Source organism: Akebia trifoliata, chromosome 8 (assembly GCF_017979445.1).
Source record: "Akebia trifoliata isolate Shusen 1 chromosome 8, ASM1797944v1, whole genome shotgun sequence".
NCBI lineage: Eukaryota > Viridiplantae > Streptophyta > Magnoliopsida > Ranunculales > Lardizabalaceae > Akebia > Akebia trifoliata.
In genome coordinates this window covers 51,301,956-51,315,523 of record NC_141382.1, presented here as the reverse complement: position 1 = coordinate 51,315,523, position 13,568 = coordinate 51,301,956, and the positions used below count along the sequence as shown (strand labels likewise).

The 13,568-nt window shown below is 33.2% G+C and overlaps 1 protein-coding gene and 1 long non-coding RNA gene across 38 annotated transcripts; both read right to left on the bottom strand.

The window, feature by feature from the left end:
* Window positions 1-1,517: 1,517 nt before the first annotated feature.
* On the bottom strand, window positions 1,518-6,652 carry LOC147397650 (uncharacterized). 37 transcript variants are annotated; one of them, XR_015180306.1, is made up of 5 exons: window positions 5,720-6,544; window positions 5,255-5,292; window positions 2,750-2,810; window positions 2,166-2,246; window positions 1,518-2,046 (listed from the first exon to the last, which is right to left on the bottom strand). It is a non-coding gene; the product is annotated as an uncharacterized LOC147397650 (long non-coding RNA). The 37 variants fall into 37 exon arrangements; XR_015180309.1 differs by having other exon boundaries at window positions 6,011-6,544; XR_015180311.1 differs by having other exon boundaries at window positions 6,055-6,543.
* Window positions 6,653-7,778: 1,126 nt separating this feature from the next.
* Window positions 7,779-11,860, bottom strand: LOC147397649 (mechanosensitive ion channel protein 10-like). Its single transcript, XM_086450215.1, has 5 exons — window positions 11,214-11,860; window positions 10,979-11,108; window positions 8,731-9,024; window positions 8,444-8,646; window positions 7,779-8,258 (listed from the first exon to the last, which is right to left on the bottom strand). Exons 1-5 carry the CDS (start codon window positions 11,858-11,860, stop codon window positions 7,985-7,987), a joined length of 1,548 nt encoding a protein of 515 aa, XP_086306341.1. The 3' UTR covers window positions 7,779-7,984.
* Window positions 11,861-13,568: the final 1,708 nt, after the last annotated feature.

Below are 13,568 nucleotides of genomic sequence, written 5' to 3'. Positions count from 1 at the left end.
TTTGCCTCAAAATACACAAAAAAAGATTTATGATTATGCATATCTTGAGGCAAATGATTTATGATTCTGTGATGGGCGCATATGTTAGAAGATCATTACACGTCTTAGGTAAAGATAATATCGAATGTACAATGATGACAAGGGCATTACAATCATATATATTTTTATATATGATAAGTTGTCATTGAAGGGACTGTACCTATTAGACAAGTTCAACGCAAATAATTACAGCAAAGATCCTCAATGAGGATTTTCGACAACTCTTGAGGGATGCCATCCAAATTCTCAATTACACCACACAACAACAAACTCACTAAATGAGCTCATCTTTGCCAAAAAAAAAATCTGCTACTCTATTTACTTCATGCCAATAAAACTCAAATCCAAAAAAAAAAAAAAAAATGTAGATGCCACGTACTGAATTTTCTAAAATAACTCAATGTATTTTCAAGAGCTAATCATCTCGTTCTTGATACATTTGATCAACTAGAATGAATCTAACATGATGAGAACTTGTGGAAAAGCTTTTAAACTTGGAAACTTCAATGCTTCTTGAATTGCATTCAATTCTATCGAAATTATATCATCTTTTTCAATCTTCGCCCACCCTGCAAAGACCATGTCCCCTTTAGAATTTCAACTAATAAATCCCAATCCTTCTCCCATAGAAGACAACAAACATCTGTATTTATTTTAATTATTTGTTCTCCCGGACATTTACAGAAGAGATGAATAACCTTGAGAGACTGAATCGCACAAGTGCAATTCCAATTTTGTAGAAAATGAGTAAAAAGGCCATTCGGATCATCATCAATTTGAACCCCTTCCAATACAAGCTGAACATTTTCAACCACTTGCTTAAAAATATTCGATTTTGATGAGAAAATTTCTTCAAAACATTGCATTCATTTTTCATTAGTCTATAATGATACAGGACAAGATGAATGGAAGAGTCACAGTGAGGCCACAGAATCTACGTCATAATGACTATTATACTACAAATTTGGAGATTTAACAACGAGATCTATAAGATTATTAGAATGTTGTTTGAAGGATTCGCGTTAATAATGTATTAATTCTAGTAATTCTATGTTCACAATTTTTAAATTTATTTATTTTAGAAATTTATTTATTAAGTATTTTAAGTTAAGAGAGGAATTTTAGTGAAATTAAAATTTTTTAATAGCCACAGACTTAAACCAACTTAGCAAAGTGGCACCTTCATCCAATAGATACCATCAACTCACTAAAAATTTACATGCAATCGTGATTATAAACAACGAGTGTTGGGCATAGTGGCCAAGGCCTCTCCAAATCGGGAGAGGTCTTGAGTTGAAACCCCCATTGTTGACCACCCACTACATCATTATAATGTGTAATAAACAACTGTCTTGGACAATCATTTTAAAAAGAGTCATGTTTAAACTGCGACTGCTGAAAAAAGTTGGAAAAAATGATGGTCTTAGACAGTCATTTTTCTAGATTTATAATAATAATAATAATAATAAAATTCTGAATTTAGAAATTAAAAAAATGGATCATTACATTTATCACAAGGTGGGTTTTTGTTCGGGAATCTACAAAAGAATCTAAAGTGATGGTTTTCTCAGAGTTCACCCCCATCCAACACACTATTCATTTGCTGCATTACATGCCAACACCAAGGCATATTTCCACATCACCTCAACATCAAGATTCATTCTCCTTCTGTTCTTTGTGGGAACAAATCTGTAAATAAAATTGAATTGAAACCTTAATTATCGTAACTCATAATCTGTAATTTGACGTAGAACCTATAATTAATGTCAATGTGCCTGATACCGGTACATATACAGATTGAGAAGCTTTTGATGACAAGTATTGATTGCTTTCTTTGAAGTTCAAAGACCCTCTTTTCTTTCCTCACAATTGCTTCCAAAGGCTGTCCTTGAGATGACGTCACCACTAAAATGTTGGAGTTCCGGCCATATATCAACGTCACAAGATTCATTGGTCCTAACCAAATCATCCAATCGTTGGATCAGTTGAAATTGCAAGTGTCATCCCCTTTAATCAGAAAAATAATCAATATTAGATGAGAGAAAATATGATGACTCCAATCAGCTAGCATAAAAATAATTTTCCCTTGAAAATGTTTTCTTTGTAAAATGATTAAAAAATAAGACCTGCAATTTCTCAAGGTGGAAAGCAGGAGTCATTATCCTTCTCTGTTTGGCCCACTTTTCTGATTCCAAGCTTGAAAGTCCCTTAGAAGATCAATAAGATGATTTAATGGGGGCTTTTGAAAGTGACCAAACTTGTTAGACAGTATTTCCTTCATCAGTTCTGGTTTGAACACAATCAGTCTAGGAGCTGTCCCATATCAGAATCGTTCTCTTAGAAAAGAAAATTAAATAATAAAAATATGCATTTCCACACTTGAAAGCTTGTAGGCTTCATTGCGATATAAATAAGGAGTAATGCAACTCCTTGAAAATTGCACTAAGGGTACACCCTGCTTGGTGAAACCGTGAGAAGTTCTTCGGGGTATTCAAATGGCTCTTGATTCTCATATTGATGAGGTCTTCCATTGGACTGGACCTCTTCTAATGTAATTGATTGGATGAATGAAAGAATTGAGAAACATAAAAAGCATTGGTAGCATCAATATCATTACAAGTTTACTTGTTTACTATTATGTATGGTATGATAACTATAGATTTTTCATGTAAAAAATGTGGGCTTAACTCAAAATATTCATTAAGCTTACTTGAATGCTGACCCAAGTGTCCAGTATAGATTACCTATCCCCCCCTTTTCATTAGAATCAACTGTGCATAAAAAATACATAAGTTTCTATTATTGACTCTTATTGTATCACATCTGCGTAATGGGACAATAAAGAAGATAATTGAAGTTTCTATGATGTCTACCAACAGAATAGAAAAGTTATGATGACAATCAGAGAACAGAAACTAGAATTACACTTTCTATTATGTTGAAATAAGTTGTTCTCCCTAACAAATACATTAATAATATACTGTTTGTTATTGTATTACCTCATCAAATACTTCAAATATGTCAATACTTTGTTATTAAATTATGGTTTAGTACAAACGCGACTGCTTCTAATTTATTAGATATGTGCTATATTTTTATGTTTCAAATGTTCTGTTAGGATTGCTACCACTAAGTTTTCATATAAGTGAAGAGTTATTGATGGAAACATTAAAATTGAAATACATTATTTCTGCTTAAATATTAAAATATCAGTAGGCATGTCTATATTGGTAAAGTACTCTTTAATTCTCCAAAACATCTGCCTGAATCCTTAAGACCTTCATTATGAAAAAAGAAAGAAAACATGCATCAAATTATAGCCATGCAATGTACAAGTATAGTCAAGGGTAAACTTGTAACAGTTCCATCAACCTTCAAATTACCTAACCAAATGGCAGTTTAAAGTATTTCCTTCAAACGCCTGAAATTGCATTGAGTTATTCCAAGTACTATCAATCAATATGAAGTTTAAAATCTGATCTCTCGTCATCTGTGAGTAGGATCAATATGAAAGTTACCACCCTGTTGAACTCAAAGAAGCAATGGACTCATTTTAAGAAAATCCAAATCACTTGCCATTGATGTAAACATCCTCAACCACCCGGGGCGGAGCTAGTAAGGAGCTGGTGGGGGCAATTGGCCCCACAGAACTTTGAGACACCCCTATATTTTCAACTAATTACATGCCCCATTTGTCACCACTCCCTCACCTCTCTTCCCATTTGCCCCCACCCCCTCACATCCGTCCAATTTTTGCCCCCACAGAACTTTGTGACACCCCTATATTTTCAACTAATTACATGCCCCATTTGTCTCCATTCCCCATTTGCCCTTACACCCTCACCTCCTTCCAATCTTTGCCCCCACAGAATTTTGAGACACCCTTATATTTTCAACTAATTACATGCCTCATTTGTCCCCACTCCCTCACCTCTTCAAAGTTTTGTTGATGACATTGCCTCTTGACTGAGACTTCTCAAATATTAATTGGAAATGACTTAGATATCATTTTCTTCAACTTCTAACTAAAAACCTCTTAATTTCTCTCTAAAACCATTCATCTTCACTAAACAACTAACCATCGTTTGCTCCCACTACAGGAAAATCCTGGCTCTGGCCCTGTCATCCACCTAACATAAATCCAAATTAGACTTTTCATGGAAGCCGAAAAGAATGTCATCATCATCAAAATTTATCTTTAAATTGACTAAATGAATCATGTTATTTCATTCCACTTCGTCCATGAAAAGTCTAATCGGGATTTATGTTAGGTGGTTTAGGAAGTTCACATTAATGACAACCCTCCTTCTTTATCCAATGTAAGGAGAATACTATACAAGTTGAATTAACAAAAACAATATAATTTGTCAAAAAAGCAAGAAAGAGTTGTAAGAAAACATTTATGAAACAAACCAGCCTACCAGAAACCTTTATAAAGAAAGTGAAGTTCTAAAAAAACGGCTAATAGCTTCATGAACATAAGCATTTTCTAAAGAACTCACACATGATTGTTAAACAAAATTCTCTATGTTTAGATTCAATAAACATATAGCAATGTTTGTCCAAGGTTCTACCTAGGCACTATCATTTATTACAAGCTTGAAAATAAAGCATCACCACCCTCACTTACCAAAATTTAGAAAGAGGAACAATATTTTTAATGAAATATGAAATTTTTATTGAGTTTTCTAGAGCATTATTGAAAAATAAACCCAAACAACAAAAACTAAAATTTGCATTATAGTCTCTTTTATCGGTTCTACTTCCAATTATAATTTGCTGTTAGAATTAAAAAATACTCTTCGTCACAAGTGTAAAAATCAAAAAATGATTTTTTAGTTCTTGTCTTGATAGATTGTAAGTCAAGAACATAAAGATTTCATCATATTAATGGTCCGCAATTGCAGAGTAACAATAGCTCATACTATCCTTTCAAGTACAATGTGATCAACAACTGTATCATTCCAATTATATCGGATGCCTCTGAGAACATAACTATTGAGATCAACTATTCAAAAATATAATCATTGGGTTCAGAAAATGATTATTTGTGCTTGAATCATGCAAATAGTTTTCCACCGAAAAATTCTTTAAGATTATAATTTAGAAAACATAATATCTTATAAACCGAACCACGAGATTACTTTCAATAATTCAAACCATTAAGCTCTGAACCAACTCATATTGAGACAAATAAATGATGAAAAATTTGTACCTCGGAAAGTCAATTTGCGATCTTTGATCTTGCCATCCCTATAATAATAATAATTCACACAAAACAAATTAATAATCTTAAAAACGAAAAAACACACACAAAAAAAAAAAAAAAATCTGTTGTAACAAAATTGTCTTTTAAACAAAGGAAACAACTTTCTGAAAATTTTTCACTAATTCAACTTCCATAACCAACAAAATAATTACATAATAAAATAAACTAACAGATTGTGCGTATGAAGGAGAAACAAATCCATAATGCCCAAAATTCAACCTATGAGAGTAAAATTGGGTGTGATAGGTATCTGATTCATGGGTTTTCAAAGTAGAGATTACTAATAAACTATTAAAAAGTAATTAAACATCCAAAAAATGCAGAAACATCTCTGAAAAAAGTTGCAAATCAATTAAAGGAACTAGAGAAAAAATTCTGGCATTTTTTATCTTACTTGCTCATTCCACTTACAAGAATCATCAATGAACTCAAAAGTTGTATGTTGCAGAAGCTCATATTTAAAAGTGAGTAGACTTAGAGAATGGTCGACTACAAATGGATCGTTGATCCATTCATAATCGCCATTAGAGAGAAATTTCAGAGAAAGAGACAGAAAGATTAACAGGCCGTATGAACTCGGGGTTTGTAGATCTGGTCCAGAAGAATCTTTGCTTAATCTTTTAGATGCTCTCTTTTGATGGATTTCTTCAAATTGAGAATTAGAAAATAATTTAAAAGAGAAAAATTCATAAATCAGAATACATCAAAGATGAAGATTGTGATGTTGCTGATGATGAGATCTGTACCGCTCTTCGACCAAGAAATGCGTGATGCACCCCAATCATTGAAAATGAGAATAAAACAAAGAGAAATCGCAATGTAAAAGAGTAAGTTTTTCTTACTTTCAATCGAGAAAGAGAATAAAAGGGTGATAAGATTAGGGTTTTGAATTTTTTGTTAGGGCTTGTTAGCTTGAGCTTTTAGGGATTGAGACGAAAGAGAGAGAGAGAGACTCTAGTTCAACTTCAACCTAGTTTGATTCGCGGTTTTGAAAGGTTTTGAGATAGATGAAGACGAGGGTTAGAAGGGTAAACGAATTGAGATTATTAGGGTTAGTAATGCATCTTGGCCGTGGGTTTGAGGGTTGATCCGACGTTTCACACATAAAATTGTTTGGATGACCCAGATCTATCTCGAAAAACGATTGTATACACATATCATAATAATGGACAAAAGTGCGAAATAAATCTACACCCATTAAGTGAAAAACGACTGTTGAAAACGTTGAAAACAGTCACAATCAACAATGGATTCAAACAGTCATTTCTAGCACAATACTATTGTCGTTTAAAATACAATGTGACGTAATGACCCTCAAGGATTCTCCCAAAATTAGCGTAGTACATGTGGGGGGGAGGGGACTGCATGTGACCCCAAGGATTGGTTGGATGCGCTAAGAAGATCAAACGCCTCAGTTTCAATATATATATATATATATATATATATATATATATATATATATATTCACATAGGACCAATTTATCAATTGAAAACTTCAAATAAATACGTGTTTGAAAATGGGAGTTAGAGTTATAACTCCCACCTTAAAATTCTAATTGGTTTCTTGGTTCATTAATTTCATGGAGTTACAATTCTAAGAAGGTCCTCAACTCCCAATTTTTAAAAGGAGTTACAACTCCCACCAATGTGTGGGATTTACAACTTTAAGCAAAAATCTTTAATCTCAAAAATCGAATTGTCACACTCGAGTCATCTAGTATATAAATCATTCAACTCATTTTATATTATTTATGATTAGATTCCTATTTAATTAATTATAATTTTTTAATATAATAAGGTGATTAGAATAAGGCATAAATGGGTCGGATTTTATCCGAAATTCAAGTGATCTAAATCTGAATTTAGCATATTTGATGTTCCTTAACCCGAGTCGGATTCGAGTTGGATTCGAGTCAGATTCAAGTCAGATATGGATTGATCCCTATATCCGCCTAGATCCGAATGATATAATGCTTTGAAAATTATATTTTAACTTTTCAAAATATATTTTATCTTCTATTTTATTATAACATGAATTCTTACAAAATAAATTAATTATAATAGTAAAATAGAATAATACAACAAATAGAAGAAAAATATATATATCAACAAAAAATGTTGAACAGTCCAAAATTATTCAAACCATATCAAGTAATTCAGTCGGGTCCGATCTGAGTCCAGATTTAGTGTAATCAATATGATTCAGACATGGTTTTAGCTAATAAGATCTAAAATGAGATCATATATGGATCCGAATAAAAATATCAGATTTGAATATGGATATACTCATATCTGACCCAAACCCAACCCATTTTGAGCCCTAGATTAGAATATGTTTCATCACAAGATCATATTTATTTAAGATAATAAATATTTAAATTATCAAAAATTAAAAAATATATAAAAATATATAAAATCCAGCTGACTCAATTGAATTTTATTGACTATGACAATACTTTTCAAATAATAGAAGAGACGTATCAGATCTCAGTCAAATGCGAGAACAATTCATCGATTAAATTACTACAGGAAACCAAAAACTGAAGTTCATTTACGGAGTTAGAATGAACTCCACCAACTCCAACTCCAAATCCAACTAACAACTGCTTCCAAACACACCCTAAACCATTTTAAGTTCTTGCAGCACATAGAGCAATCTATCAAGTAATGGAAGGTTCATCTTTCAATATTAAGCGGTACTGTTGTTGCTGAACCAACATAGCTTAAATGAACTTCCTGAGGCAGAAGATGATATTTAATAGAGAGTTCTTCAAAGATTTCCTTCAGCTTGATAACCAAGTCGGATCTTCGGCTGTTCTTCTCTCCAATGTTCTGATAGTTCATTGTATGAGTAACATAGAGAGTTATCTTCATCTTATGAACATCCTCAATCTCCTTCACAACTATACTGTGGAAACTTCTCCAATGTTTAGGCTTGCTCTTTATGTACCTGAAAAAGCGCCAGAAATACGATTAATTATCTATTAAGTAAAACAATAATAATGGAAAGATGTGAAATAAATTAAGGAATGAACACTACAAAGAGGACAATTAGCATGAATTCCTCATTGTATATTGCACTGATACGTACGATACTAGCTAATTAAGATTGAAGGTTGAGACTTAATAACATACGCTGCTATTTTTTCTTTTAGCTGGTTGAATCTATCCATCGTAGTCGAAACATCAATAGAGAAATCCACAGAATCACCCATGCATGGGCTTCTATTGAAGTTGCTAATGGATTTGGTGGCCAACACTGAGTTTGGATAGTATATCTTCTCATTATCATATCTCAGAAAGACTGTTGTTAAAATGTGCATCTCTTGAACGGTCATCTGCAAGCTTAGCTTATCAACCACAGATAAACAAATATATATAATTAAAAGGAGAAAAAAAGTTAATGTTTTGTAAAGAGTTGCCTGAACTCCATTGATGACACAGCGATCACCAATATCGAATGGGTGCGTCACGAATACAAATATGATGCCCTCAAAAAGAACCTTCGCTGTGTTTCCGAACATGAAAGCAAGAAGTAACAGCTGAGACGAGATGAGAACGAGCACTTGTGTCGTTGCGAATCCCATTAAAAGAAGCCACACAATAATGATCACCACAATCACAAGCATTGATATAATTTGGTTCAACTTCTTTATAATCATTTTGGTGTCATTTAAGGATGTTGCTAGTGATTTACGTTCAAGGTAGACATTTACCTGAAATTGAACACGGAAAACATTAACCATCATTCATAAGTGTTGAGATTGTAATAACAAAATGGCGCTTTCCTACTATTTGTTATTATGAAACAATGAAAAGGTCTAATCTCAATTGATACGGTCTACATATTTTGTGTTCGCATTTCACAACTGCCTCTGTTTATAGTGGTTTGCCTGTCTAATCTCATGGTCATTGGCAGGACCAGTTTCCTTTTTGGTTTATGGCTCTAACATGAGTTATACTTGGGCGTATCTTGAAGCAACTGTGAGGGTTCAAGGGCTGGTAGGCCCCCGAGGGGAAAAATTTTCCCTCTAAATTGGGGGCCAGGATTGGGATTTTTTTGGGGCATCTGTACAACTTTTGGGGCATTTTCATCTTTAGAAAATGCATGGTTCGCCCTAGGCCACCGTATCTATTCCAAGTTTAAAAACCCTATAACTTATATTGTACTTTCGCAGTTGTCACCAATATAAGAATTATTATCATTGCCTGTGGACGTAGGCAATCTTGCCGAACTACGTAAATATCATGTTCTATTTTGTTCTCTGTTTAAATCTTCGTAGTTTATCAATCTTGATCAATCTAAGAGAGTTTTTCAATAACACTTCCAATCCTTTGTAACTAGTTGAGACAAAATTATTTTTAATTCATGTAAATAATAAAGAAAGAGAGGAAATGAGGGGAATTTGAAGGCTAATTTGATTAAGGACATGTACAAGAGAGGTGAATAATGTGAGACAAATGGAAGGAAGACAATCACCTATAGCAGCCATAGTTAGAATGAAAGTGCAACTTAACGGTTTTAAAAGAACAGGTGGAAGACCAAAAGGATGGATATCCAATAGTAAGAGAGATTTCCAACATGTATACTTTAACAAAGAGATTACTTCTAGAAATCAAGAATTGAATGATGAAAGGGAGGATGATGATAATGATCTATGCTTTAACTTAGCTATGAATTAGGATTAGAAAGTTAAGAAAAACAGAAGCAATGGATAACGAGAAGAAAAAAAATCAAAAACAAAATGCAATCAGACATAGAAACGCACAGATTCTATGTGGTTCCATCAAGATGAAGTACGTCCATGATTCACACTGATTCCACTACTATGAGGAGAAAATTTACAATTACAAATTACCCTTTCACTGAAAAAAGAATATATATATATATATATATATATATATATATATATATATATAAATGGTCGGGTTGTTTTGACAAAATCCTAAACAACATTTTAGACAAAGTTTTGTCTTATATGACTAAAAAGTTTTGGAATGAACTGATTTTTTTATGATGATGATCTCTATAGTCAATAGATTATCCTCACAAAAAATCAATCAATTTTGAAACTTCTAACTCCAAGAAAAATAGTTACAAACTAATGGTAAAAAATTGACAGTTCACGATTCTTCAACTTATAAACTAGGGTTATAAATTTTAGAATTTGCTGATTTTTTCACCATGTATAGAGACCATTCTCAGAAAGAAAAAAAAATCAGTTTATTCTAAAACTTTTAACCCATATAAGACCAAATGCTTTGTCAAGAATGTTGTCTAGGATTTTGTCAAAAGAACACTATATATATATAAGATCTCTAAAACTTCGAACTCCATAAAAAATGATTTACAAATTAATGACAGTTCACAATTCTTCAACTTATAAATTGGGGTTAGAAGTTTCATAATGGACTAATTTTTGGTAAGGATGATCTCCTCGTCATAGAGATCATCCTCACAAAAAATCATCTCATTTCGACAAAACACTTTGACAAAGAGTACATATCTGGAGTTTTATGTACATAACATAAACATAGAAGAAACCATGAATTATGAACTAAATTAATAAACCAAAAATCAACTCCTAGGGTTTTAAAGTCTAGAAGGCAACAACCATGCATTTGGAAATGTTAAGAGGAGACCGTAGATAAATCAAATAGATTTCTTACCAGCCAGTTCCTAAAGGCCGTTCTCTTTATCTTTCTCGTGTCATCAGCTCCTTCAAATTTTGGGAGCACATTATTGACCACCTCTTTATTGAAGAATCTTAGCAAGTGCTTCTCCTCAATACAAGTATTCCTGCAGCAATAATAAAACCAGAAATGAGAGTGAGATAAAGAATCATGAAGAGTACTCAAAACTTCATGATATTATGTACTTTTAGAAGTAGGTAATTGATCTCACTTGTTATTATTTCCGACGATGTCCATGAAAATATTATCAGCAGCATCTTTTACGTCCGACTCATTACTAATCTCTTTTTTATTCCTTTCAGCAGTACCTTCCTCTCCATCAATTTTGTCCTTCAATTTCAAGATTCCGGACAGATTGGACTTCTTTATCACAGCAATTAACCCTTTCATCTTCCAAGCCGACACGTGCTTCTGTTGTTGCAAGTCACTCACATTAATCTCTTTTATTTCCTCTCGTCCTTTCTTCTTCTTGATATTATCGAAATTCAACTGTCCTGTTCTTGTGTTCCCCGATAGAGGTGGAGGCTTTGAAAGGATGTTAACAATGTATTCATGAAGAAATGATTCTCGAATCCTTTCATAGAAAGTATGGATGAGGAAAGAAGCCTCGATTTGCTTTACAAATAGAGTCTTCACTGACCATATGACCGTGCCCACCAAACAAGAAACAAGAGTTCTAGAGACATACATGTGAATCTTTTTGGCCTTTCTCGATTGCTTATTGTCATCTAGATCGAACAATAAAGACCATGAAAGAAGAAGCAAACCCAACCAAATGCAGATCCGAACGCTCTTCCTTGACCCATGAACATAATACAGAATCTCTTTCTTGCCTAACAATAAGTTCTTCTGAACCATGATAAATATAAGTTCGATTAAACACCATGCGAACAATCGACCACAGATGATTATCATTACGAACACACACCATTTCCAAATCTCGAACCCCCAAATCAAGATATGATGCCAACTTCGAATTCTAAAGATTGCAATTATGCATCCTATAATGCATATCAATGCAATCCCCTCCATAAAAACCAAAACTTTCCATTTCTTACCTTCCAAATAATTCTTCCATATTGGATTTTGTTTTCCGTTTGGTGGGCTTGTTCGGGGATTCTTCCCTTCAATTATTGATTTGGAGTTCCTCGGACAATCTTCCACAACACCCTCTGAATCGAAGCTTGGAGAAGATTGTTTCTCTTTCTCTTTCTTCTTCAAAGCTTCTCTTTCTTCTTCTTCTTCTTCACCTGAAATCACTAAAACTACGTCAGCTTCATCACTCGCTCTTTTCTCTCCTCTCACTACAGCTTCTCCATTATTATCATCCATGGAAAAGGCAAGCTTCTGTGTCAAAGTCACGTAAATGATAGAAGTTGAAGATATGAGAGTTAACGGTATTATTAAATGGCAGTTGGGATTTATAGAGAATAGGAACGATAGAAGTTGAAGATATGAGAGTGAACGGTATTATCACATCCAACAGCGTTCAGATATACATATATCTATAAGATTAATATCTTTATGAACATACAGCTTAATTAATGAGATTTTCCATCAAATGAACAGCTGATGATTGTTATCTAGGGATTATAAGTTTGAATCCCTAGGATACACTATTGACTTCTACGAGACTACCGAAAAAATCTAGACGAGTTGATTGGATCAAGGGGGTAAAAGGAACACGGAAGGAACCAATATTTTTCTTTTCCAAAGATAGAAAGATTGTCGAATTTGCTTTATTTCCCAACATCCTTTAATTAAAGAGGGACAAGCACGTTATCACTTTTTGTTTAATTAAACGAATTGTAATAAAATGACTATCCCACGTGACATACTCCATTGACTACCCTCATGTGACAAGTTTGGAATCGTAGATCTTTATTCCTCAAGATACACAACTGCACCTTTTTTTATGGGGAAGTGCAATTGTATATCCCGGAGAGTATAAATCTATATTCTTAAATATTTCATGGCAGGGGAATTGATTGAGTATGCCACATGAGGTAGTCAGATTATCACGACTCTAATTAAAATATCACTTTTAACATTATTCTTTTATTCAAAGAGGGAAAGGCATGTTGGATGTGATCAATCATCCAAACAATTTGTTTAATAACAATGCCCTTCATTTTGTAAATAGTTATGCGTATTTTAAAGGAACAAACAATTATACACTTTTAGTAAAATATCACAAGGACTCAAGGACTGTCGGCCCAAATGATGCTTTTTCTTTAGCTTGGTTAAGGTGTTGTAAATGGATGTGCATCAAACCCCCAAATTTACAAGAATCGTGATAATCTACTCCATGTGGCATACTCTATCGACTCTCCTAAAGTGACAAGTTCGGGAATTGTAGATCTGTATGCCTCGGATCATGTTTTTGAATGCAACAAAATGATGTGATGAGGAATTTTTCCTTACTAAGTTAGTAAGGAAACTATTTTTCTTTCTTAACAAATCTTGAAGTGGTTTCCACATCATTTCAATTGTTTTAATACTTATGATATCTTCATTTTTTCTAGTAAAATGGGTATTTGATTAAAAGAACTGCTGGTATTATAAG